The following is a 23351-nucleotide window of genomic DNA, read 5'->3' as shown; positions in this document are numbered from 1 at the left end:
CCGTCAATTATAAAAGGAAGCAATCATACTTCCTTAGATACCCTATAGATCCCAACACAATTGTCCCATTACTGGATTGCAATCACCTCCTTATTTTCAACATACATTTATCTTCCTATCATTTAAATCCTTTGCTCTTTTTGTCATATCCAAAAATATTTGAAACTGGCAAACAATATCCCTTCCCATTTTAATATTCTTTCTTGCCTCTAGTTTTCAAATTGGCTCAGACATTAAAACAGTTTTGGCCACCCTGAGAGAACAGGAGGCCTGCAGGGTCACCCAGATCAGCAAGGTGCAAGTGTGAGATAAAGTCAGCACACTTCCTTAAAGCTAACTACGCCATGGGGCCAACTGCTGCATTTACCCTAGCAGGAAAAGAGGTAAGAATATATTCCCTTTTCAAATACACCTTTTTCTCTCATAGACAGATAAATAGTATTTATTTACCATTAGGGGGAAAAATCCAATAATACCTGCAGGAGAATAGCCTTATTAGGACCAACTAATATGCATAGTGGGACGTGGGTGGCGCTGTGGTCTAAACCACAGAGCCTAGGGCTTGCCGATCAGAAGGTTGACGGTTTGAATCCCCCAGGATGGGGTGAGCTCCCGTTGCTCGGTCCCAGCTCCTGCCCACCTAGTCAAAGTGCTAAAGCGAGATGAGCGCTGCAACCTCAGAGTCGTCCACGACTGGACCTAATGGTCAGGGGTCCCTTTACCTTTACCTAATATTCATAGTGTGTTATGGGGAGGCACACTCTATTGTCTCTCAAAACAGACAGATGCCAACAAAGACCAACTGAAATCACAAAATAGTGAGGGGTAAGCTACTTGAGTTTTCCAGAATACACCTTCTTATTAAAGGTTGCTTTTTAAAAAAACAAAACAGGGATGAGGAAGCAGAGAAAAATCTGGGCATGCTAAGAAAGCTCCTCTAGTGTGTACTTTTAACAGTGTTTGAGACAGTGTAGGAAGTACTCCGCAGACTTTATCCTGTGAGATACATACATAACAGATTTCAGATTGCACCACCAGTGGCTATTGGCACAAAGACGAATTATGCCTGTGTAAACATCGTCAGAAGTCATTTCATGTATTGAGTGTTATTCCAAGGCTGGCTTCAGCCGATCATGGCTCTTCTTCAGAGAACCTAGTGCTGCTCTTACAACCTCACAATCTCCTCCTGACTTTACAAGTCCTATATTGATAAAAAGCCAAAGGTTGGGGACGCCACCATGTGACAGTTCATGTGCAGGAGGATCCCATGGATGTACAATGGCAGCTGAGAGTTGTGGTGTTTGGGGAAAAGAAGAGTGAGCACATTTGGGGGTGGGAAGGGGTGCCCTATGCTCAGCAAATGGAAAGAGCATTGCACTCAGCTAAGCACACAAACTATTGTTTGCGTGAATCCAGTAATTAATTTAAAAGGTTTCTGAAACAGACTGGAGATGAGAAAAAGGAGAGCAGATTGAGGGGTTGATGTGGTCGGGCCCTTGCTGGGTCTCACACTTCTACACGGGCACCAATGTCAACAACCCCCTGTCCCCTTTCTGCTGCTTCCCTTCCTTCCTATTTCCACCCTAGTCGCCCCCACCACTTCCCTCTGGCCCAGAATTAGAACTATGATGGTGCCGAAGTAGAGAAGGAGCTGCTCCTGCCGTCTCTCTCGTTCACCTCCAGCTCTCTTGCTGACAAATGAGCAGTCAACAGTGTTGATGGAAAGCAGCAGCAACAGCCAGGGGCAATGACAGCCTGTTTGAGCCCACTGAAGTGAGAAGTGGACACACAAATGTTTTGCCCGAGGGCCCACAGCGTCCATATTTTTGGACTTGCACAGAGGGCCATTCACAATAACAAGGTATTAACACAGATATATCAGCATTGGTAAGCCAAATTGTTCATACAGTGTTATTTTTTTAAAAAAATAAATACATATTTGGTTTCATCCAGTGTGCAAGTGATAGCTCTCAACCTCTGGAATAACTGTAAATCCATCAATTTCATGGAGCAGTCTGCCCCTTAAGTTTGCTTATTCCAGTATGGCCAATCAGAAGTAACTTACAAAGTGTCCTGGGAAACTGAAATGAGCACAAATGGGACATCAGTAAATATATATAAAGTTAAAACACAGGCCGAGTACGGAGGTTATATGTGGCTTTCTGACTTCTGGTGAGGGTTCATATAACTGAATGCTCCTCCTTTAAAGGAACATTCCTATGGCAAGATCCCTTGGAGGAGCAGTTTAGGATGCATCAGATCTCTGGCTCCGTCAGCATTAAGTTCCCAAACCCAGCTCAGCAGAAGGTTTGCCGGCATAAGTTGTTCATTCTTTTGCTCCTGTCAGCCGCTTCTGGAGCCAGCTGTATGTCCCCTCCCCTCTCCCCCAAAGAGCATTTAAACCAGGCTCCTTAGAGTGCAGCAAGACCAGTGCCAGAAACTTTATTGTTGGTTGACTCTTGTTTTGCTATTCATTTATGTACCTAATAAATGAATAGCATTTGCTTTCGTCTTGTAATGTTGAATTTATTCTGTGTTTGCCAAATTGTCGATTTTGTCACTTTTGAATTCACTGGCACATTCTGTATTTTATATGTTTGAATTCCCATGCTCTGTATTTCATTGTTTTGAATGTTTGCTGTAAGGCGCTTTGGGCACAGTTCATGAATGAAAAGCTGCACATAAGTAAATCAGTCAATCAACACAGGCTCAGCTGGGGCTCAGCCAGTGGAGCTAAAGCTGCTTCAGCAGAGGCCAGTTTAGAGAGCTTGCAAGGAGGAGGTGGGGCTAGGCTGGATGCTTGGCCAATTCAGCTCAGTCTTGGAAACTTTGGATAGAATACTATTTTAAAAGCTTGTTTTCCCTCTTCTGGGCTTAGGCAGGGAAGCAGCTGTGCTGCTGAAGGAATTTGGATCTGGTGTAACTTTACATTCACATAAATTGCACCAGTTTGCTTTACGCCAGATGCTTGAGGGATTGCTCCCCAAAGCTGTGACTGTCTTCACACTCCTGTTTACTGTGCTCTCCCTGCATTTTCCAATGTGGGCTTTTAAATCCGTGTTCACAAAGTTATCCAAAATGCATATGTATCCAGCACTTTGTTATAAAGTACTGCTGTTTGATGTGTTTCTCAAAGCAGCTTGACAACAACTGGAGTCGTTTAGCCATTCTTATTTTGTCTCTAGACAAGTTTTCCCTGTTCCATTAACAACCTCTAGTGTGTACTAAAACAAATCTGACATTAATGAAGCTTTGCTGATATGAAGTTATAGTAATAATAATTTATTATTTATACCCCACCCATCTGGCTGGGTTTCCCCAGCCACTCTGGACGGCTCCCAACAGAATATTTAAAACACAATCAAACATCAAACATTAAAAACTTCCCTATGATGTCTTCTAAAAGTCAGATAGTTGTTTATTTCCTTGACATCCACTACCTAGAAGACCCTCTGCCTGGTTCCCTGTAACCTCAGCGCTGGACCTCAATGTCTGGGCTGAATGATGGAGGTGGAGATACTCCTTCAGGTATACTGGGCCAAGGCCATTTAGAGCGTTCAAGATCAGCACCAACACTTTGAATTGTGCTCGGAAACGTACTGGGAGCCAATGCAGGTACTGGTATTTCAGGACAGGTGTTATATAGTCTCGGTGGCCACTCTCAATCACCAGTCTAACTGCCACATTCTGGATTAGTTGTAGTTTCCAGGTCACCTTCAAAGGTAGCCCCACGTAGAGCGCATTATAGTAGTCCAAGTTGAGAAATTGAAGTTGATATGAGTTGAGAAATGCACTAGAGGAGTGGGGGACAACACACTTTGCTGTGCTCTAAGGCAAGCAATATGAACACACAGTAATTCCCTCCACGTGGGAAACTAGCATTCCAGGAAGATGTTTGGGGACTACAGTTCCCATCATCCCTGATCACTGGTCCTGTTAGCTAGGGATGATGGGAGTTGTAGTCCCCAAAACATCTGGAGGCCTGAGTTTGCCTATGCCTGGCTTAGAGTACCCACCTGCAGTCTGATATGATGCAACCCAGACTTGGCCTTAACAGGGTCTGGAAAGCCTTCCAGTTACTGAACCTGATGCCGAACCTCGGGATATCAACGTTTCGGCGGGGTCAGATAGTGACAGGCCTTCCCTACTCTTCGCTAGCTCTCGGGCCATCCCTCCAAAGTCTGTGCGAAATGGCTCCTGGAGGCGCTTTGGCAGCTGCTGCCTCCCTCTCGGTCCCCAGAAGGTGCTCTCTCAGCCTCTCCCCGGGCCCTACCCGGTTTCTGCCTGAGAGATTTTTGGAGAGGTTGTGGGGAACCCGGCAGGCATAGTCGCGCCCTTGTGCTGAAGGGCAGCAGCAGCAGCCCGCCATGTGCGCGTCAGGGATGCTGCGAGTGGTACCTCGGAGTTGCGGGGTTGCTAGGAGACGGGAGGCAGAAGGGACAGCCTCGCGGGAAGAAGGGCGCTTCAGGTGCGCGCCGAGGCGGTGGCAGCGCGTCGCTGCTTCGCCCGCTGGAGGCGCCCGCGCCATCCGAGGGAGCGGAGGGGGCAGCTGCGCCTAGTGGCCCGGGGAGAAGGATTCGCCCGCCCGGCTCTGGGACGCTCTTGGGAGGAGGCTGAAGCCCATGCGGATTCCGGGGAGGCCCGGCTGGCGCGCACCTCGCCAGGAAGGTGCGCGCGATGCTCTGGGCTCCTGCGCGCGCGGAAGGTGCGCGGCCAGCTGGGGGCCGCCTGGCGAGCAGCTGCGGAGCCTGCCTGGTCGCTGCTGCGGCAGCCGGAATGCGCTCCGCTGAGCGCTGACTTGGGCGTCCGGGGAGGAGAGCCTCCTTGTCGGCCGTGAGTATTTCGGACCTGCAGTGCCTGGAAACCGAGAAGCAGGACTAGGGGAGCGGCCGGGGGCGGGGGGGGGGTGATGGGGGTGGGGAAAGGTGCTTGCACAGGAGGAAGAGGAGGAGGAGCAGGGAGGGAGCCGTCGCGCCTCTCCGGAGCGAGGTTTGTGCTGCAGAGGCAGCGGCGGGAGTGCGGCACCGGTCGTGTCCTTGAGAAGCATCCTCCAGCCCAGCCGCGGAGGTGGAAAGAGAGACAAAGACAGACAGATTGAGAAAGAGAGAGAGGGGGGGAGGCCGGGGGATGCTTCGTCCCGCCGAGAGCGGCGGAGAGGGCGGCCGCGCGCTCGCAAAAGGCTGGCGCCGTGTCCTTGGAAAACCTCTAGGAGGGGAAGGAGAGAGGGAGGGAGGGAGAAGCAGGGTTCTGGTCAGGGAACCGCCAAGGCAGAAACGGGAGGCATGAGGAAAGGCATTTCTCAAGTCAAAGCATCTCAAAATGGAAGCAGGACGTTTCCTAGGGAAGAAGCAGCAGCTCCTCTCTCCCGGGGATCTGGCTGAGGATCCTTGCCCTTGGACTGCTCGTCCTTGCGCCTGACTTCTGAGGCAGATGGCTGCGAAAGACCCTTGGTAAAATCTCCAGGAAGCTCTTTCTGGGAGTCAAACCAAACCTCCCTGATAAACTTTCCGCAACCCCTCAGTAAGGCTTCTCCCCCGAGGAGTGCTTTCCGATTAGTGGGGGAGCCCAGGAAACAGGGAGCTGAGCCCCGGTACCTGCCCAGGGCACCTTGGCGCCACTGGCCTGGGTGGGCAACGAGGCACGTGGGCACCTGCGGGCCCTGAGCCATGCGCGCTCCCTCTCTCGCAGATCCGAATGTCGGAGCACAGCAACGACGAGGGGGAGGACGATGCCGACCACCAGCACAGCGTTTCCATGCTGTTCCTGCTGGTCGTGGTCTTCTTCGTCATGGGACTCGTGGGATTCCTCATTTGCCACGTCCTGAAGAAGAAGGGCTACCGCTGCCGGACATTCCGGGATGAGCTCGACTCTGAGAACAAGGAGTCTCTGACCCAGCTGCAAGATGGTGAGTAAAGGGGGAGGGGGCAGAGAAGGAAAGCAGCGAGCGGGGGGTCTTCTCAGCACGAGGCTCCCCGCCACCCGCAGGCGCAAAGCGGTCTTCCTTCAAGAACAAGAGTTCGCCAGCCCTGGATTAGCAAATAATGAGTTGGAGAAGGGGGCATGGAGAACTCTACGTTTAAAAAAGCATCACTATTTTACCCCACCAGCCTAAATTCTGCGGGTGCAATTTGCTGGAGGGATTAAAGTTATTATATGTGGGCTGCTGGTGGCTTTCAGAGCAGCCGCTTCACCCGTCTTGACAGCTCCCATCCTTTTAGGTTTTGTGACTTGGCTCTGCTCAGCTTCGCTTTCCCCTATCATGCAGCCCAGTCTTATTCACGTTTTTCTCAGGAACAAATCTTGCTGTGTTCGATGGGAATGACCCAGATCTGAGCTGAAATTTCCGGACCTAAGCAAAAAACGTTACTGGTCTCCCTTCCCTCTTCACCAACTTTGCAGCTCATTTGCACGTTGGCTTAAAGTCACCCCGCTAAATTGGAGCTAATAGCTCATATTTAATAATTTGCAAAACTGTAGCCTTGGAATAATGCCGGCAAATACTAGATCGAGGCAAGAGGTTGAATCTCTTGGTTCAAATCCCTGCAGAACCATAGCCAAATGGATAGTCATCCCTCTGCTGCTGGAATTTGTGCACAGAGGGCAGCAGGATAGCTCAGTTGGTAAGAGCATGAGACTCTTAATCTCAGGGTCTTTGGTTCGAGCCCCGTGTTGGGCATAGAGTCCTACACTTGATGACCCTCACTGTCCCTTCCGACTCTATGATTTTATGAAGGGTTTAATAAGCCGGTGAGAGACCATACTTCTGCAAGCATCTTGTCCCAGCCTCATGCCAAATCAACTGAAACACATAGGAAAATAGAACCAGAATATCATGGTGGATAGCATGCTAGAATTAGGGGCAACTGAACTTAGATGGGTGTGAGTGGTTTTCATTATTTTATCCTACCTTTGTTCAAGGAGCTCAGAGTGATCTTTCCCTGCACCAGTCTATTGGCCCAAGCAACCTTGTGAAGCAGGTGAGAGGCTAGAAGACTTGCCCCAGATCAGCCAGTGTCCTTCATGATTGAGTGAGGACTTGAACCCAGGTCGCTCCACCACAATGGTTTTCTTGAACTGAGTGGCAAATAGTATTTAGGACTCTGAATCAAGGTGGGATGGAGGGCAACAACAGAAGAGGAATACTGCCTTTTCTGGCAGCTACAGCAAAACTCTTTCTGTACAACTTCAGCTAAAGTTGGATGACGAAGGAGGAAGTGGAGGCTGCTCCAATAGGGCAAATGGGGGCACTGCGCCACCACCTCAGTCTGCTCTCAACCAGCCCCAACCTGCCTGCCTTTCTTGCATCCTGTCCAGGAGGCAGGCACTGCCCATTGGCTGCCCTTGTAGGACTCAGTAGGGAAGAGGGCGGGACAAAATTAGAGGGTCATTGGCCCTGGCTCCTGCCTTCCACCTGACCAATCGGTGGGTACCAGCCACACCTGAAAGCAGGATGTTCCAGTGGGCATAGCTCACTCCTGCGACAAGGGCTGGTTTTGATACCTCATTCTTTTTTCAGGCCGGGAATGTCCTTGTAATGGCATGCCTGAAAATTTGATGTGTGCGCTTGGCTATTATGCCCCTCAGACTTGCCTGTGATTGCAGCCTGAGCCTCACTGTATGCGATGCAGCTATGGGCATTTTGGGGACACATTTCTGTTGTTTTCGAAATGTGAGGAGGGAGGGAGGATAGGTAAAGATGAGCAGGGAAAGAAAAAGAAAAGCTGTAGTAGTTAGTTTTTATTAGTTTTTCATCAAGGTTGCATTCTACTTTCACCCTAAAGAGCTCAGGTGGCACACATGAATTTATCCTCACAACAAAGCTATAAAGTGGGCTAGAATAAGAAATTGTGACTTGGCCTAGTTAACATTATGGTTGTGAGGGGATTTGAACCCGAATTTCCCTGCACTTCCTGTGCTGCAGAGTGGCATCAAAAAGACTGTAGCTCCGTTGCTCTGAAGGGCATTGTGGCAGCCTTAACCTTGCTACAGAGTTTTGCCTTTTGTAAATGGCCGTTTTCCATTTATCAAGTAGAAACACACGATTATTGAGCTGTTTATATACAATCTCTGCGGGCTTGGCTTAGCAGTTCTATTAGAGAGATGTCAGGTGGCCAGGAATGCAAAGTTTCAGGAGTTTGTGCGTGGCTTCTGTCGAATTTAGATTGCAAAGAAGAAGCAACATTTAAGAGAGATATTTATCTTTATAAGTAATTGTTTCTAACAATTACCACATTGTGTAGAAGAGTGGGTTGATAAGAAATACAGGTATTCCTGAGGAATAAACACAGGGACTGAAATGTGTGGGGAAGTGACTGACTTCTTTGAATGGCACCCCTGAATTTGGGAGATTCAATTCAAATTATATCAGGATGATTATGGGCAGACTGCACTGCTATGTGATCTGTTAGAGCAGGGCTGGGGAACCTTTTTTTCTGTTGAGGATCACATTCCCATAGGGCTAATCTGTCAGGGGCAGGGCCGGCAAGGTGAAGCAACTGCCTCAGGTGGCAGGATCCACAGGGGCAGCAGATTTGGCCTGCATGGAATGTATCACCTCCTGCCCCTGCACTGGTGGCAGAAACAGCTGCATCACATCCCTTGGCGGCTGGATCTGTGTCTCCTCAGCAGACCCCCCCCCCAATGTTGCCTATACAGAGGCCTCTTGGTGAATAGGAGGCCCTGTTGCCCCCCCCCCACCCTCGATCCATGGCAGGGGTATGCACACCATTTTGTGGCTTACCTCAGGTGCCAAAACGTCTTGGGTTGGCGCTGGTCAGAGGCCACATGTGGCAATGGCAGGGAGCGACGGAGCCACAGATGGTGTAGAGAAGCTCATTTTCTCTGTGTCTCCTTGCCCCTGCATGAAATCAGGCCAAGGGCTGCTTGTGGCCACAAGTCGTCCCTCCCCTTCCCCCAGTAGCTTGTTGGGTGGGATAGGGCTGCTAGGTTAGCTTCCTAATTCACTGTTGCTTGCCAGAGCAGAGGGGGCAAGGCAGTAGGGAGATTGGCACAGTGCAAATGCACCAGCTGGGTGTCAGCTGATGGTTCTGCTGATGGTTTGCACTATGCCAACCTCTTGCCCCCTTGCCTCTCCTTCTTGATAGTACCTCACCTGCTGGGAAGCTGCAGTAACAGCTGGGGCCCCACCCAGCAAGCCATTTCTGTTTGCACTCCTCTGTTAGAGAGAACAGCTTGCCAGGTCACTTTTGCAGAAGCACGGGGCTAGCTGTTCCTTGAGCATTTCAGGGTTTTTGATGCTGTATGGAGATTTATCCCATCACAAGAGTTCCTATGTTTCTTCTATCACTGCCATATCTTTTCATTTCAGATGAAGATGAGGAGCTGAATGAAGACACTGTAGAGAAGATAGTGAAGTGCATCATTCAGAATGAAGGTAAGGCTTAACCTTGGTTTAACGGTTGGGAAGTCCTGTACATGAGGACCTGGCTGTGACACATTTCTTCTTTCTCCCCTTTGTTAGCAAATGTGGAAGTCCTGAAGGAAATGCTGGGAGATGGTGACGCTGATCTCCCACTGCCGGTCCCTGTGCCCAGGTGAGGACAGGGTCCAGGGGCACCATGGTGCCTATCACATCTTGGGAATCTCTGCTAGGCCATCCTTCCTTGAAGACTGGGCTAGAGGTCAGCTGTCAGTAGGAAGAGATGAAGAGATTAAAGCCCTTGTCTCTGTGCTAGAAAAGGGCAAAGGGGAAGTCCAGGCTAGAATCCCTGGAGTTCATATGGCTCCCTCAACATTTCATTTCATTACAGTTTGGGTTGTTTTTGGTTCCTGAGGCAGAAAAAACAAATGGGGTCTTCACTCCCCAGTCCATTTTGGGATTGTATTGTGGTAGATGCGGGTAGCGCTGTGGTCTAAACCACCAAGCCTTGGCTGTAGTCTAAACCACCAAGGTTGGCAGTTCGAATCTGTTCAACAGTGGGGAGCTCCCTTTGCTCTGTCCCAGCTTCTGCCAACCTAGCAGTTCAAAAGCACCTCAGTGCAAGTAGATAAACAGGTAGCATTGTGGCAAGAAGGTAAACGGCATTTCCGTACGCTCTGGTTTCCATCATGGTGTTGTGCCACAAGCAGTTTAGTTCTGCTGGCTACATGACCAAGAAAGCTGTCTGTGGACAAACGCTGGCTCCCTCAGCCTGAAGTGAGATGAGCGCCACACCCCAAGACTGAACTTAACCATCCAGGGGTCCTTTATACCTTTTGTACTGTGGTGGTGGTGGGGTTGTGTTTTTGTACCACTCACATTTATTTCAGTGGGGCTTCCTTAGGAGAACTTCCTAGTAGCTTGAACTCCGTGGGTCACATTTGTCTGTGTGAATCTCAGAACCTCTTGTGCTTGTCTCATGGTAATGTGCTGGTTTAGCTTGAGTGGGGCAATTATGTTCCAAGTTCAATGACTGTTGTGGCAATTAGCTTTCTGTTCTCTTTTCTCCAGCAGCCTCTGCCCACATCGCAGCAGCCAAGACGCTGGCCTGCCCCATCACCACACGGTGCACCTGGGCTCAACGCAAGCCCCTTGCATCCACTGCAGTAGGAAAAAGAGGCACCCGCTGCATCGACAGGGCCGCTCCAAGGAGGGCAAGGGCAAGATGCACCCGGGGGAGACCACGGTCTTCTCTGTGGGCAGGTATTTATCAAGAGACAGGTCTTTCTTTATTTCCACGCCATCCTTCATTTTACTAGATTTCAGCATAAAAACATAATACAACATCTTGGAAAATCAGTGTAAAGGGAGTAGAAGAAATGCACGTTGCAATTCTTTGGTTGGGAGAAGGCATTCACCATAGCAGGTGGCAGGGCAGGAGCGAGGTGAGCAAGGGTGCTTTCTCCAGTTGCCCCTAATTCTACAACAACAAAATATATAAAGTTTTTTCGTCTTGCGAAGCACCACTGTGTATTGACGGTTTCCCATAGGAATGCATTGGCAGCTTTTTTAAAAAAAGGCGCAAGACGTTTCGTCTTGCGAAACAAGCCCATAGGGAAATCCGTCTTGCGAAGCAACTCAGAAAATGAAAAACTCTTTCGTCTTGCGAGTTTTTCGTCTTCCAAGGCATTCATCTTGCGAGGTACCACTGTATTAAGTCACTGGTACAATAGAAGGTATGAGTGCAATAAAACATACCATAAAACAATGCAAAATAATAATAAAAATGACTGGCTCATCTTGGAAAAATTCAAACAACTATGTTGTTGTCGGCACCCGTCTCTCTCAGGAGACAATGGAGGAGTGCAGCTTTGGGGGTGAGGCCAAACTGTTAGAAAGTTGCAGAGCCTGCTGTGGTTGTAGAGACTGATACAGGAGAGACTTTTTTTTTCATAACTGCTCGCCCCTACGTTGTTTTTGCTGCGCTTGCAGCACCAAAGTGAGCTCTCTGGGGCTCAAGCCTGTGCAATGGGTCTGGAGGTCCTGGGCTGCCCAGACAACAAGACCGACCCCCCCTTGGGAGCCTTGCTGATGTGGTCCAAAGGAAAACATTTGGCACCAGCTTGTCTGCAAGAGATGCCAGAAGGAGGCATACAAGACACTATCCAACCTCCTTAGGGAATCCACACCAGCTTTTTGTAGGGTTTATATAAACAATAACTATGCTTTGGTGGGAACTGAGACACTCCAACTCCCGAGCTAGCATAGTTTGATCTCCATTTTGGGGGCGTGTCAGGACGTGGTCAGGTGCTGGATACTTGAAGCTGAGCCTCCCTCTGGTCCTCTGGTCCAGCTCCTTTTTGGTCCTCCTAATGTTGGTAGGGCCAGGACTACAGAAGTTTCCAGAATGATGAGAAAGTGGGAATCCAGCACTGGATCTCCAAGGTCAGAATTCTTGGCCTTCCAGGGGCCACGGAATTGCAGGGCCAGGCATACAAAAAGCAGCAACAAAAGGGAAGAGGACACGTCATTTCTCACGTGGTGAAAAGGAAACTTTCCACACCAAAACCAACCTGTTTTGAATAAGAGGTGTTTAATAAAGGCACAGTAGAGGACCCCTTGAATGGGACACCCTCCAACGGCTCATCCAGTGCCTCACAACACTGAGCCCACGTGAAGAGATTTGCCATTATTCTTAGTGAGCGAATGGTGCTTGCCTTGGCTCCATAAGAGAGAGTGTATTTACGGTATATTCTCAGCTAGTTTATTAGGCATACTTGCCAGATGAAAAATGAAAATAAACCAAAGACAAAGAGTGAGGGGGTCAGAGCATCAGCTTGATGAGTCGTGTCTCATGGTTTGACTTGGAAGTGTTGCAATTTTAGCCTCTTTCCTGAGTCTTTGAGGAAAAGATTTAAATGATGTGGGAAAGGGCTCCCTAACAGGGCTCATGCTCAGCCTTTTCTCCCCGTTCAAACGTTCGCTCCTTTTCCTTAGCATATTCTTCTAATCCAGTATCTGTGGGGAGAGTGAGAGGTGGACACCAAAATAATAATAGGAATAATAACAGGAATAATAAACCTATTTGAAAGTATCCAGGGAAAAGGTATGCTATTCTGCATCAGAGAGTAGCTAATAGGATATGGTTAGTATCTTAGCCACAAAAAATATAACCAAGTGCCTCATAGTTTTGCTTTCTGTTCTGTCAGGAGCAGTGGCGTAGCGTGGGTTGTCAGCACCCGGGGCAAGGCAAGTAATTTGCGCCTCCTAACCCGGGGCAAGGCAAGTAATTTGCGCCCCCCCCCCTGGTGCACTGTCCCTCCCCCAAATAGTCCCTCGCTCTCTCTCTGCACCGCACAGCACGCCTGGCACCCTCCCCTCCACAGTGGGCGGCGACCCGGCGGCTCGGATCGGATTCGCACAGCCAGCACTGCAGTGAGAGAGAGTGAGTGAGCCAGGTAGGGGCAGAGAGCTGCGAGTGCGAGCACGCCCCCCCCCCAGATGTTGCGCCCGGTGCGGCCGGCCCCCCCCTGCACCCCCCACGCTACGCCACTGGTCAGGAGACCTTGCAACCCAGATGATGAGGGGTCTTACAGGATGATTTGTCACTGCTGATTCACCTGACTTCCTTTATCCCCCCCCCCCCCCCAGATTCCATGTCACCCATATTGGGAAGAAACAGGATGAGTCTCTCCCTGGTAGCAAACAGGACCTTGGATCTGCTGATGCAAACCAGGAAGCCCACAGCAACGAGAAACTCCCGTGGGAGGGCTCCCAGAATGGAATCGTTCACACAGGCGAATTTCAGCAAGGAAGACTCCAGCAGGCAGATCCTGAAAGTGAAAAAGGGCCCAAGGAAGAATGGGCAGATGAGTCCACTCAAGGAGAAGGCCCCTTGAACACAACGGCCAATTCAGATGTCTCCATGAACGGACCAGAGAGGAAAGAAAACCCTACGCCCTGCTCATTGCAAGAGGCCAGCCTCCTAGGGACTGCGACAAGCAATGCGTCCGAGACAAACTGCTCTACCGGACCCAAGTGCCTTGGGTCAGAGGATCCGGAGAGGCTGGATAAGGACGTGGCTGCCTCTGCGGACGAGGGTGTTCAAAGGGCAGCTAATGATGTATCAGAAAAAGTAGCAGCCAGACTAGATATATCAGGAAACGAGATCAATAGAACAAACAGCACAGAACTCCAGGTAGATACTGTTATGTCCTCTCTTTCCTCGTCTTACGGAACACCCCATTTCTCTTTCTGTGCACAGGGATACTAAGAGCATTGTTGACTAACAGGTAACAGCCCTCACAGCACATCCAAACTGATGCCACTGAAAGGGCCAGGGGTTGCGATTCAGATTCTCTTGAGATAGTGGAGGAGGATAAACAGCCAGTGGGTAACTGTTTACATGTATCAAAAAATCCAATCTTCAAGCAGGGGCCACGGAGTACCTAGCACTGAGAATTAAGGTGTGCATGTGCCCACTTACCTACCTACAAAAGCTGGTGCAGCACTGTTTTCCCGCTGCAGAGGGAGTTCTGCTTCCCCTTCCCTCCTCTAATGACACATGCACCCAGTAAGGGGGGGTGCATGGGGGGTGGCGGTCTGCCCCAGGTGTCCTCACTGAGAGGGGTTACAAAATGAGTTTGTGTTTTTTTTTAATGGAGTCACGAAACTTTTTAGGAGTGACGTGGTGGCTTAGGCGCCTGCAGGTTCCATGCTGCCTAAAACGGCAACGTGGGGCTTGCACCTGCCTACTGCCTCTCCCTCAGCTGCCCTACAGCTGAGGGGGAGGCGGCGGAGAGGCTTGGCTTGCCCCGCCCCCAGCTGCAGGACACGCCCCCACACCAGGCACCTGAGTGGCTGGCTACACTGCTGCATGTGCCGGACTCTGAACGATTGTTCTTGGGCAAAATGATCTGAGGGAAGCTCTGTATCTTGCCAGAAAAGAGGGAAATACATATCCTAAGTCGTCCCACCACCCAAAAACTATTTGTGTCTGTACTAAGCAAGAGTTCTCCAAAGGGAAGAACTGTGATGAAAATAAAACAGCAAGGTAGCTGCAAGAGGATTTCCTAGTGCAGGGTAGATTTGGGAAGAACATTAATCTTCCAAATGTTACAGCACTAAGAATTTTAGTTCCATGAACATCAAAACATTAAAAAAAAGAATAAAACTAGGAAGGTACAGGACTGTAATGAGTTCAGGTAATAATGGTGATACAACAGCAAAGAGGAGAGGAAATAAGTGTTTGAACTGTTGCTTACTGCCAAAAGCAAGCAAATGCTGACGAAATGAAGTGTTTTTGCTTCAAACATCATTGTAAATAGTGAAATGCAGGCCAGAGAGGCAGCAGAGGCACCCTTTACAGAATGCTTGGGTAAAAGCTATACAAATTCACAAGTATTGTTTTAATAACTTCTAGGATAGCTGCCTTGTTGTGGTTAAATGATGGAATGCAAATATGTTCAGGAAAACAACATACAAGCTGAAATCAGCTTAGAAGCAGTAACTTTTTTATTCAGAATATCCATGGAGGGTTACGAGGTCAAAAGATGTAGAAACCAATCTATCTCTGAAATGGCAAAAATGAAAAATTGCATACTATTTGAAATAGGACACTCAAATATCTGGTATATTATTATTGTTTAAACTGGGTTTCATATTTGTTCTTGGTGTGTAACCTCTTACCCCATTTACACTGGCATTATTACATATCCAACAGTTTCTTGGTTTGACAGAAAGAATTTAGTAGGTGGAGGAGATGGAGCATAGAGTTTTATATAGACAGGATGCTCTGCTGTACCTGCTAAAATTATAATTTTGAATTGCATACACTTAGAGACAGCCCAAGTTATTTTAGTGCCTGAAGCAGCAAAATATAAATATAACCTCCCTGGCAGGAGTAAATAAAATTATTAGTAAATTATTAATTGGCAGGTCTATCTTTTAATAATGCCCCATATCTGCTATCTGAGATGTGCCACCTCAGCCTACCTAATGGTAGAACAGGCCCATAAACTCATATTATTTTAAGATGTGCTTTCCTGGTATACATTAATTTTTTTAAATGAAGACATACCTTTTAGCAATTGCATATCATGAGTCTGCAGTGCCCATTAAAATTGCCACATGTAAAATTTAGACTGGATTCCACCTCCTTCCCTGACTGGCCTTTTTATAGAACCATTGCTGAAGCTCTCTAATCTCATATCTACCTCATAAGACTTCAGTGAGTGCCAATTAGCTCCTACCTGTAAATCTCCTTGGGGTTTTCCACATGCTTAGGAAGAGCCATGATTCCTAAGCAACTCCTGGCACCAGTGCCCACCATCAGGAGTGCCAGCTTGGCCCCACAACTTTGGGTGCCCGGGGTTGTGGGTACCATGCAGCGTGCATGGCCCTGGCACCAAAATTTGTGGGTGCCTGGCCCCTTCATGGGGAATTTTGTGGGTGCTCAGGCACCCAGGGGCCCCAGGGAGCTGGCACCTATGCCCACTATTCTGGGCACTGGCATCTCTCGCCCACTCATACGGCCTACCCAGTTCCCACCCCCTGCTATTGTTGGCATAGACCATCTGGCCAAATCCTAGCCAGTATAGGGACCCCTAGGTGTTCTTCCAGGACCCCTAGAAGCCTCGCTGCCACTCTTGCCCTGCTCCTTAGGTGACATGTGGGGTTTCTGGGGTTTTTTAGTAACGCAAGCTGCTGGTGTGACCCTTTCCCTGCTTGTTTCTTGCCTCTTTTCCCCCAGGAGCAGAGGCTGGTGGTGCAGGGCCCAGGAGTATCCATGTGACGTAAGTTCCACACTCTGCTTGTCAACAGCTGGGACTGAGGGTTTGAGTGTCGCCACAAAGCCGCTCCCAGCGTTATGCTGGGGGGAGACCAGACTGCCTGACAATGTATGTAATGTGTAGGTCGGGAGTAGCTCTGCTTTTACTGGACTGGCAAGAGGTGACGGGATTCTGTGGCACATGGAAACCAGACGGAGACTGCTGCTCTCTGGGCTTCTCTTTGTCCTCCCCAGGCACCAGAGCAATCTGAACCACGTTGCTCTGAGGTGGAAGCTTCACAGCCTGCCAGTCTAGTGCTGGTCCCCAGGGGAGGATAGCTATCCTTGTACCAGGCCCAGACTCTTTCCGGGGACACGCGAAGTATTAGGTTAGGGTTTCCACCTACGCAGAACATAGGAGAGCTCAACTTTCACCATCATTCACCTCCTCACCCTTTAAGCACCCATCTCCTCACTCAGCAAGGAATGGTGTTGGGGACACTGTGATGATAGCCATTGACCCGTTCGGCAGGCATCCTGCCAAAAAGCGTTCACAGTGATTCCTCCAGCAGATCTAGTGCCATCAGTGGCATAGCGTGGGTTGTCAGCACCCGGGGCAAGGCAAGTAATTTGCACCCCCCCCGCCGCTGCACTGTCGCTCCCCCAGATAGTCCCTCGCACCGCACCGCACGCCTGGCACCCTCCCCTCCACAGTGGGCAGCGACCCGGCGGCTCGGATCGGATTCGCACAGCCAGCACTGCAGTGAGAGAGAGTGAGCGAGCCAGGTAGGGGCAGAGAGCTGCGAGTGTGAGCGCCCCCCCCCCCAGATGTTGCGCCTGGAGCGGCTGCCCCCCCCGCCCCCCCACGCTACGCCACTGAGTGCCATAGCTCATCAGATTGGGCCCATAAGCACATATGCCTGCTGCACCCACAAGATCCAGGGCTCTCCTTAGGTGACCCCCTGGCAGCCCCAGTGTGGACAGCAGCAGAACAGCCCATTTATGGTCAGTTCCACACATACCTAGAAGCAGTGACATTTTAGTTAAAACTACCAGTCAGATCTACAGCCCTGTGAAGTATGTGCAGGCCTAGAGAAGTTATAGGGCTCCTCATTTGCCCCAAAGAAGGGTTCACATCCCACCACAGGGATAAGGCTTTTTGGAGGGTAACACTTCCAGGTGTGTGTGTTTGATTGATTGCAATGTAAGGGGCCCACACAGAAAAAATATGAATTATTCTAACAGCCATGTCACAGTAAACAAATAGTCTGAGCTGCTTAGTATGAAAGAAAAAGGAGAGAGGCAGTTCAGTCCTACCACATGGAGATGGAAATTCAGCTGCTGAAAGCAAGGGTGGGCGGTCTGCGTAGCAACAGAAATTTCAAACCAAAAGTGAGAATCAGTTCATACCAGGAGGCAAGAGGGTGTTAACCTTTCTTGGTGGAGGGCGAGGATGACAGGAAGACACAGTAGGGCAAGGAAAGGGATCACGGGCCTAACATGCAGCCGGTTTTTTACCCTGTGTGAGAAAAGGGAGACCCATGTCGCCCGCCCAGAGAAGGGTTCAAGTGTCCCAGTGGGAACAATGACTGGGGGGGACGGGGACGACAGCCCTATTATAATGGAGTGCAGTGGCGTAGCGTGGGGGTGCCGGCCGCACCGGGCGCAACATCTGGGGGGGGCGTGCTCGCACTCGCAGCTCTCTTCCCCCTACCTGGCTCCACGGGTTAGGGGGCGCAAATTACTTGCCTTGCCCCGGGTGCTGACAACCCACGCTACGCCACTGATGGAGTGAGAGAGGAAACATCTACTTGGACAAGCAGCAATGGAAGCGACAACAAAGCAAGGTCACAGGAGCCAAGACTGAACCGGCCAGGAGGATTGGGGAGCGGGAGGGAGCAGGGTTAGCATTGCCACATAAAATAGGAGGGAAATGGTCAGGTCCCACTCCTGAGGACTTTGCTCACCAATCTCTCTCTTAGCATTTGACTGGAAAGAATATTTCTAGACCGTGAGGGCAGGAGCAGGAAGTGATGCCACAACTCCTACGCTACAGGGCAATTCTCCACTTGCTGAGCCAGAAGATCTCTAGTCTTGCCCTGTGACCTCTTCTCCCTCTGCTCCCCACCCCGCTGCTGTGAGTGGGATAACCTCAAGCCACACAAGCTACTCCTAAATGACCCGACTGTAGCACCTGTGCAGGTACAGTCCAGACAAGGCCCATGGTTCAGTTGCTGGCTGTGGACTCCTCGGAGAAAGGGCTGGGAAGAGACGAAGGCAATACAGCGTCCAGCACTGCAGAAGATGACGGGGTTGGGAGTTGACTTTCGGCAGTCCAACTGCATGGCTGATCTCTGCAATAGTAACCAGGGGGTAGTGAGGTGTGAAGAGTCAGCCCCTTTCTGCTTGCCAGAGCATAGTCAGGGGTGACAAAGAGACAGATCAGGAGTTCTGCTGGGCAGTATTGCTCATGACCACCCCCCCCCGAAGCCCTTCCCATTGAGAATCCCATCCTAAAGACTAGTGAGCAGCGCTGGGAACAGGGTTGTAGCTAGCTGCTCTGGCACCCAGAGCGGTGAGGGCAGGGTGAGCTGCCCATGGGGGCACTGTGGCGATCTGCGCACGCAGTGGCATAGCATGGGTTGTCAGCACCCGGGGCAAGGCAAGTAATTTACGCCCCCCCCCCCCCTGCTGCACTGTCCCTCCCCAGATAGTCCCTCGCTCTCTCTCCGCACCGCACCGCATGCCTGGCACCCTCCCCTCCACAGTGGGCGGCGACCCGGCGGCTTGGATCGGATTCACACAGCCAGCACTGCAGTGAGAGAGAGAGAGTGAGCCAGGTAGGGGCAGAGAGCTGCGAGTGCGAGCGCCCCCCCCATGTTGTGCCCGGTGCGGCTGGCCCCCCCTGCACCCCCCATGCTACGCCACTGTGCGGGATGGCAGGACCCACCGGTATGCCTGAGCTGGTAAGAGTGCCGTGGCAATCCACCCAGGGGGGCGGCATGGCAAGCTGCCCACGCAAGCCCCTTGCTGCCATTTTGGACAGCGCAGGGGCCCGAGCTACCACGTCAGTCCCAGGAGAGGCGCGTGGCTTGGGTGCGCTGCAGGCCAGACCCCCCTCAAGGATGATACCCGCACCCCCTGGACTCCCCTTCCTACGCCCCTGGCTGGGAAACGGCCAAAGTGTGTGCAAGCAAGGGCAGCTCCAGCACGAGCCACAGCGAGCCAAGTAGCTCAGGAGACAGGAGGATGGAGGAGCATGTGACCCCTCCTGCCCACCTACGGGGGAGGGGCACCTCCATCACTGTTGTTCTGGCCTACCACTATGGGCTGCATTGTGGAGTCATCCTTTTAACCCCTCGTGAAAAGTGGAACTCTGGCTGCTTCCAGATGGAGGGCAGTTACCACTATCCTTTGCCTTTGGTAGACGTTTCTGTTCATGCTCCTTCCTTCAACATTTCTTTTCAGAGCCTGCCTGCTCCATGTTCAGGGTTGCAAAGCAGAGAGATGCACACAGAGCCAACACTAGGTTCACAAGAACCAGGCGGCCAGAACAAGTCACGCCTGGGCCAGAAGAGCGACACCACGCCTGGCAAGGATGTGCCACTTCCACTAGTAGAACTATGACACTTGGCAAGAGCCTCATCCCCATTGCAACAGCTACTCACGCAGCAGCAGCGGAAGAGCGCAGGAACGGGACCGTGTTGTGGCGTTATCCACCTTGCTGAAACCTCATTCTGTTGAAAGCTTTGCTAAGGCCCCTGTGTGCAACCATGCGACTTGTGGGGTGGGATGGCGGGACCCACCGGTATGCCTGAGCTGGTAAGAATCCCATTCTTCTCCATGCTGGGGCTCAACTTGCGGTGCTTTGAAGAATCCCAGATTTGTATCTCAGGATCCTTCTCACATCCCGCTCCAGGCGCTGCCCTTTCAGCAATAGCCCATTTCCCTGCATGCCAGTCAGGTCTGAGTGAACGATTAGTGTTTAAAAAATAAAATTCAGCTACTGCTTACAGCAGGAAGAGAACTTGGCCAATGTGGGTGGAGTGAGTTTTGAACTAAGGGGAGAAGGCCCTTGGCATTGCCTGCTCTGCTCGTAGCTGTGACTCAGCTTAGCCGGCTTAAGGTCTGAGTGTCCACTCCCATCCTGACCAGGGAATACAGTGGCCCCGGGGGCTGCATTTAGACAGGTAGCTGGACCCAGGGCAACCTCCCTGGTTTCCGGCATTCACACAAGACAATCAGAGGAGCTAGAATTACAACTCAGGAGCAGCAGTTACACAAGAGGAAATGTGAATTCTGCCTCAGACCGCAATATTTACAAACAGGCACTCCCCCTAAGTGATAAATCCTTGCAAAGATCCCGCTCTAGTGTCTACTAACCACACCATCCTCTTTGAAGCAGCCAAATAGCACCTAACTCTGAGCCCCTTTGCTGTGGGGCTCAATGTGGTATGTGTGGGGACTTGCATGGGGTGGGGGTGGGGGCTGCTTTGCTCAACACAGATCCTGGAGACTCTCGTGGCTCCGGATAGGCTTTCCTCCTCGCTAGGAGACCAGAACCTGGCTTGGGAGATGAGCCAACTAAACACTCCCCCAGACCCTGTGATTTCTAGTCTTCTGTGTTCTAGTTAAGCCATGACCGAAGGCCACCTCTGCCTTCGCCCTACATCTTTTCATGTTTAAGTACAGTGTAAACAAAAACTAACCCTATTAAAGATGCTGAAGACGTGCAGAATGGTGTCTGTTTATTCGGTCAGTACCTGCCCATCTATTGCACCAGCTCACTCAGCAAGGGACAGCAAAAGAACTGGTGGCTACAAGAAGAGCAGCAGACCCGGCCGTTGTCAATAGTTCTGACAGACAAAGTGCAGACAGATGCTAGCTAGCAGCATTTAAAGCAAAGGGAGAGACCTGCTCCCATCTCAAACCACAGAACAGGAACAAAGGAAATGCTTGGCGTTGTCTTGAGTAGCAGTCCAAGGAACGTCAAAGGCCAACAAAACTTGCCGTTTCTAGGTCCTACGCTGCCGGGCTCGACCCCAGCGCAGAGAGAAAGACAAACGTGTTTTCAACATTCCCTGGCAAGTCCATTCTGGTGCAGTCCATCCATCTGAGCATGTACTCATGTGCTGAGGTAGAGAAGCTCATCGCAGCAGCAACAGCAGCAGTAGCAGCAGCAGCAGCAGCAATGCTCCTCTCAGCACCTCCGTCCCACTGCTAGCTTGCTGGTGCTGGAAGATGTGAGTACAGGCTCAAAAGCAGCCAGAGGCCCCCAAGAACTCCAAGCAGAAACGGATTTGCTTGTGGCCCCACCAGCCCCCAAAGCGCTCAAGCCTTCTTGGGAAGCCAAGTCCCTGGCAGATGTGGACTTAATCGTGGCTGGGCAGCGAGTCATCTTCTGGAGCCTTCGATGGTGGAGGTGGGGCAGCCCGAACCTAAAAAGAAAGAGCGGGGGAAGGCAGCATTTCTGAAGGGTGTAAAGTTCTTGCACTGCATCTTATGCCCAAGCTTAGGACCCTATTAGTGTTCTTCTCAAAATCCATCAGAAGGAGTCTGGAGTATTGCTGACATTTATGTTACACTTTATCTCCCATGTTTTTTTTAAACATCTATATGAAACCGTTGGGAGAGATCACCGGGGATTTGGGCTGGGTGTCCACCAGTATGTGGATGACACCCAGTTCGACCTACTACTTAAACTGGAACCAGTGAAGGTCCTGTGTGAGTGTCTGGAGACGGCTGGAGGATGGGTGGTGGTCAATGGATTGAGACTGAATCCTGACAAGACAGAAGTACTGTTTCTGGCAAACAGGGGGCAGGCAGGTGTGGGGGACCCCCTGGTCCTCAAGAGGGTAACTGTGCCCCTAAAGGACCAGGTGTGCAGCCTTGGGGTCATTTTGGACTCACAGCTGTCCATGGAGGTACAGGCTAATTCTGTGTCCTGGGCGGCTGTCTGCCAGCTCCATCTGGTACGCAGGCTGAGATCCTACCTGTCTGTGCAGTGTCTCACCAGAGGGGTACCGGCTCTGGTTATCTCCCGCTTGGACTACTGCAATGCACTCTATGTGGGGCTACCTTTGAAGGCAACTTGGAAACTACAGAATGTGGCTGCCGGACTGGTGACTGGGAATGGCCGCCGTGACCATAAAAGGTCTACATTGGTTCCCAGTACCTTTCCAAGCACAACTCAAAGTATTGGTGTTGACCTTTAAAGCCCCAGATGGCTTCCCTGTATACCTAATGGAGTGTCTCCACTCCCATCATTCAGCCTGGACACTGAAATCCTCCTCCAAGAGCCTTCTGGTGGTTTCCTCACTGCCAGAAGTGCAGTTACAGGGAACCAGGCAGTGGGCCTTCTCGGTAGTTGCACCTGCCCTGTGGAATTCTCTCCCATCTGATGTTAAAGAGATCAAGAATTATACAACCTTCAGTAGACATCTGAAGGAAGTCCTGTATCAGGAAGCTTTTAATGTGTTGTGTTGTGTTTTTGTATATTCAGTTGGAAGCTGCCCACAGTGGTTGGAGTAACTCAATCAGATGGGTGGGATACAAAAATTATCATCATCTCAAGTTTTTTCTTCCCACTCTACTTTTCTTCCCTCCCAACAGAAGACTGGCAAACTCTGGTTACCTCTTGTAATGTGGGTTCAAACCTTCAGTTTCTCCAATATAAATTCTTATTAAGGTTCTAGTAGAACACAAGCCTAACAGGCAAGGCTAACTACAAAGCCCCACTTGTGTGTGTAAGATCATTCTAGAAGGACTGAGCACTCCCTTTTTGGCCAAAATGGAATATTCTGCCTTTTTTCTCTACCTGAGAGATAAATATGCTCATAATAATGAGTGAAACTGCGCCAAAGATTAGATCATAACCTACTTGCATTCTAGGATGCTTATATGTGAATGAACTTTTTTGTGAGTGGTGGGGATAAAGGACAGGGAGACTGAGGCCACCCTATCACGGCGTATGGGAAACAACTTACTGGGCGAATGCGTGGTGCGTTCAGGTCAGGGGAATCTTGCACGTTTCCTTGCCAGCCACCTGGGAACACATAAAAACATTAATGACTACACTCATGTGGTGCAGAGTAGCGAAAGACTGCTGATATCCTGGCCCTTAACTTGGTCTCTTTCTCTCTCTCTCAGTCCCAGTTCTCCAGAAACACAAACATGTTTTCATAGCATCCTGGAGATCTGTAT

The 23351-nt window shown here is 50.4% G+C and overlaps 2 protein-coding genes and 1 long non-coding RNA gene across 10 annotated transcripts in view; 1 reads left to right on the top strand and 2 right to left on the bottom strand.

Moving 5' to 3' along the window:
- Positions 1 to 265: 265 nt before the first annotated feature.
- On the top strand, positions 266 to 20886 carry RELL2 (RELT like 2). Of its 6 annotated transcripts, none has more exons than XM_083448776.1 (9): positions 266 to 383; positions 1684 to 1861; positions 5689 to 5905; positions 9329 to 9394; positions 9482 to 9554; positions 10451 to 10642; positions 13031 to 13577; positions 16131 to 16173; positions 19617 to 20886. In XM_083448776.1, the coding sequence occupies exons 2-8, from the start codon at positions 1793 to 1795 to the stop codon at positions 16170 to 16172; spliced, it is 1206 nt and encodes a 401-aa protein (XP_083304902.1). In that variant the 5' UTR covers positions 266 to 383; positions 1684 to 1792; the 3' UTR covers position 16173; positions 19617 to 20886. The 6 variants fall into 6 exon arrangements, with proteins under 6 accessions (XP_083304902.1, XP_083304904.1, XP_083304905.1 ...); XM_083448777.1 differs by having other exon boundaries at positions 369 to 383; positions 1616 to 1861; positions 10454 to 10642; XM_083448778.1 differs by lacking the exon at positions 1684 to 1861 and having other exon boundaries at positions 325 to 383.
- Positions 11089 to 17771, bottom strand: LOC310681249. The gene is made up of 3 exons (XR_014513166.1): positions 17026 to 17771; positions 12933 to 16722; positions 11089 to 12581 (listed from the first exon to the last, which is right to left on the bottom strand). It is a non-coding gene; the product is annotated as an uncharacterized lncRNA (long non-coding RNA).
- FCHSD1 (FCH and double SH3 domains 1) overlaps positions 20880 to 23351 on the bottom strand; it is a 31305-nt gene continuing 28833 nt past the window's right edge. For all 3 annotated transcript variants that reach the window (XM_083448697.1, XM_083448696.1, XM_083448698.1), the window contains exons 19-20: positions 23135 to 23193; positions 20880 to 21586 (exon numbers count right to left, since the gene is read on the bottom strand). In XM_083448697.1, coding sequence (XP_083304823.1) covers positions 21521 to 21586; positions 23135 to 23193 — 125 coding nt within the window. In that variant the 3' untranslated portion in view covers positions 20880 to 21520. The remainder of the gene's footprint in view (positions 21587 to 23134; positions 23194 to 23351) is intronic.

The sequence above is a fragment of the Podarcis tiliguerta genome (assembly GCF_965153285.1).
Source record: "Podarcis tiliguerta genome assembly, chromosome: 7".
Lineage (NCBI taxonomy): Eukaryota > Metazoa > Chordata > Lepidosauria > Squamata > Lacertidae > Podarcis > Podarcis tiliguerta.
This window is presented reverse-complemented; position numbering and strand designations above follow the sequence as displayed.

What these genes read in the sequence shown, in the direction of transcription:
- RELL2 (XM_083448776.1), top strand. Translation starts at nt 1,793, where the DNA reads ATGTTTTGCCCGAGGGCCCACAGCGTCCATATTTTTGGACTTGCACAG. An exon ending in GGGCCATTCACAATAACAAG is followed by an intron (nt 1,862 to 5,688) that starts GTATTAACACAG and finishes CCTCTCTCGCAG; the next exon opens with ATCCGAATGTCGGAGCACAG. An exon ending in TCTGACCCAGCTGCAAGATG is followed by an intron (nt 5,906 to 9,328) that starts GTGAGTAAAGGG and finishes TTTTCATTTCAG; the next exon opens with ATGAAGATGAGGAGCTGAAT.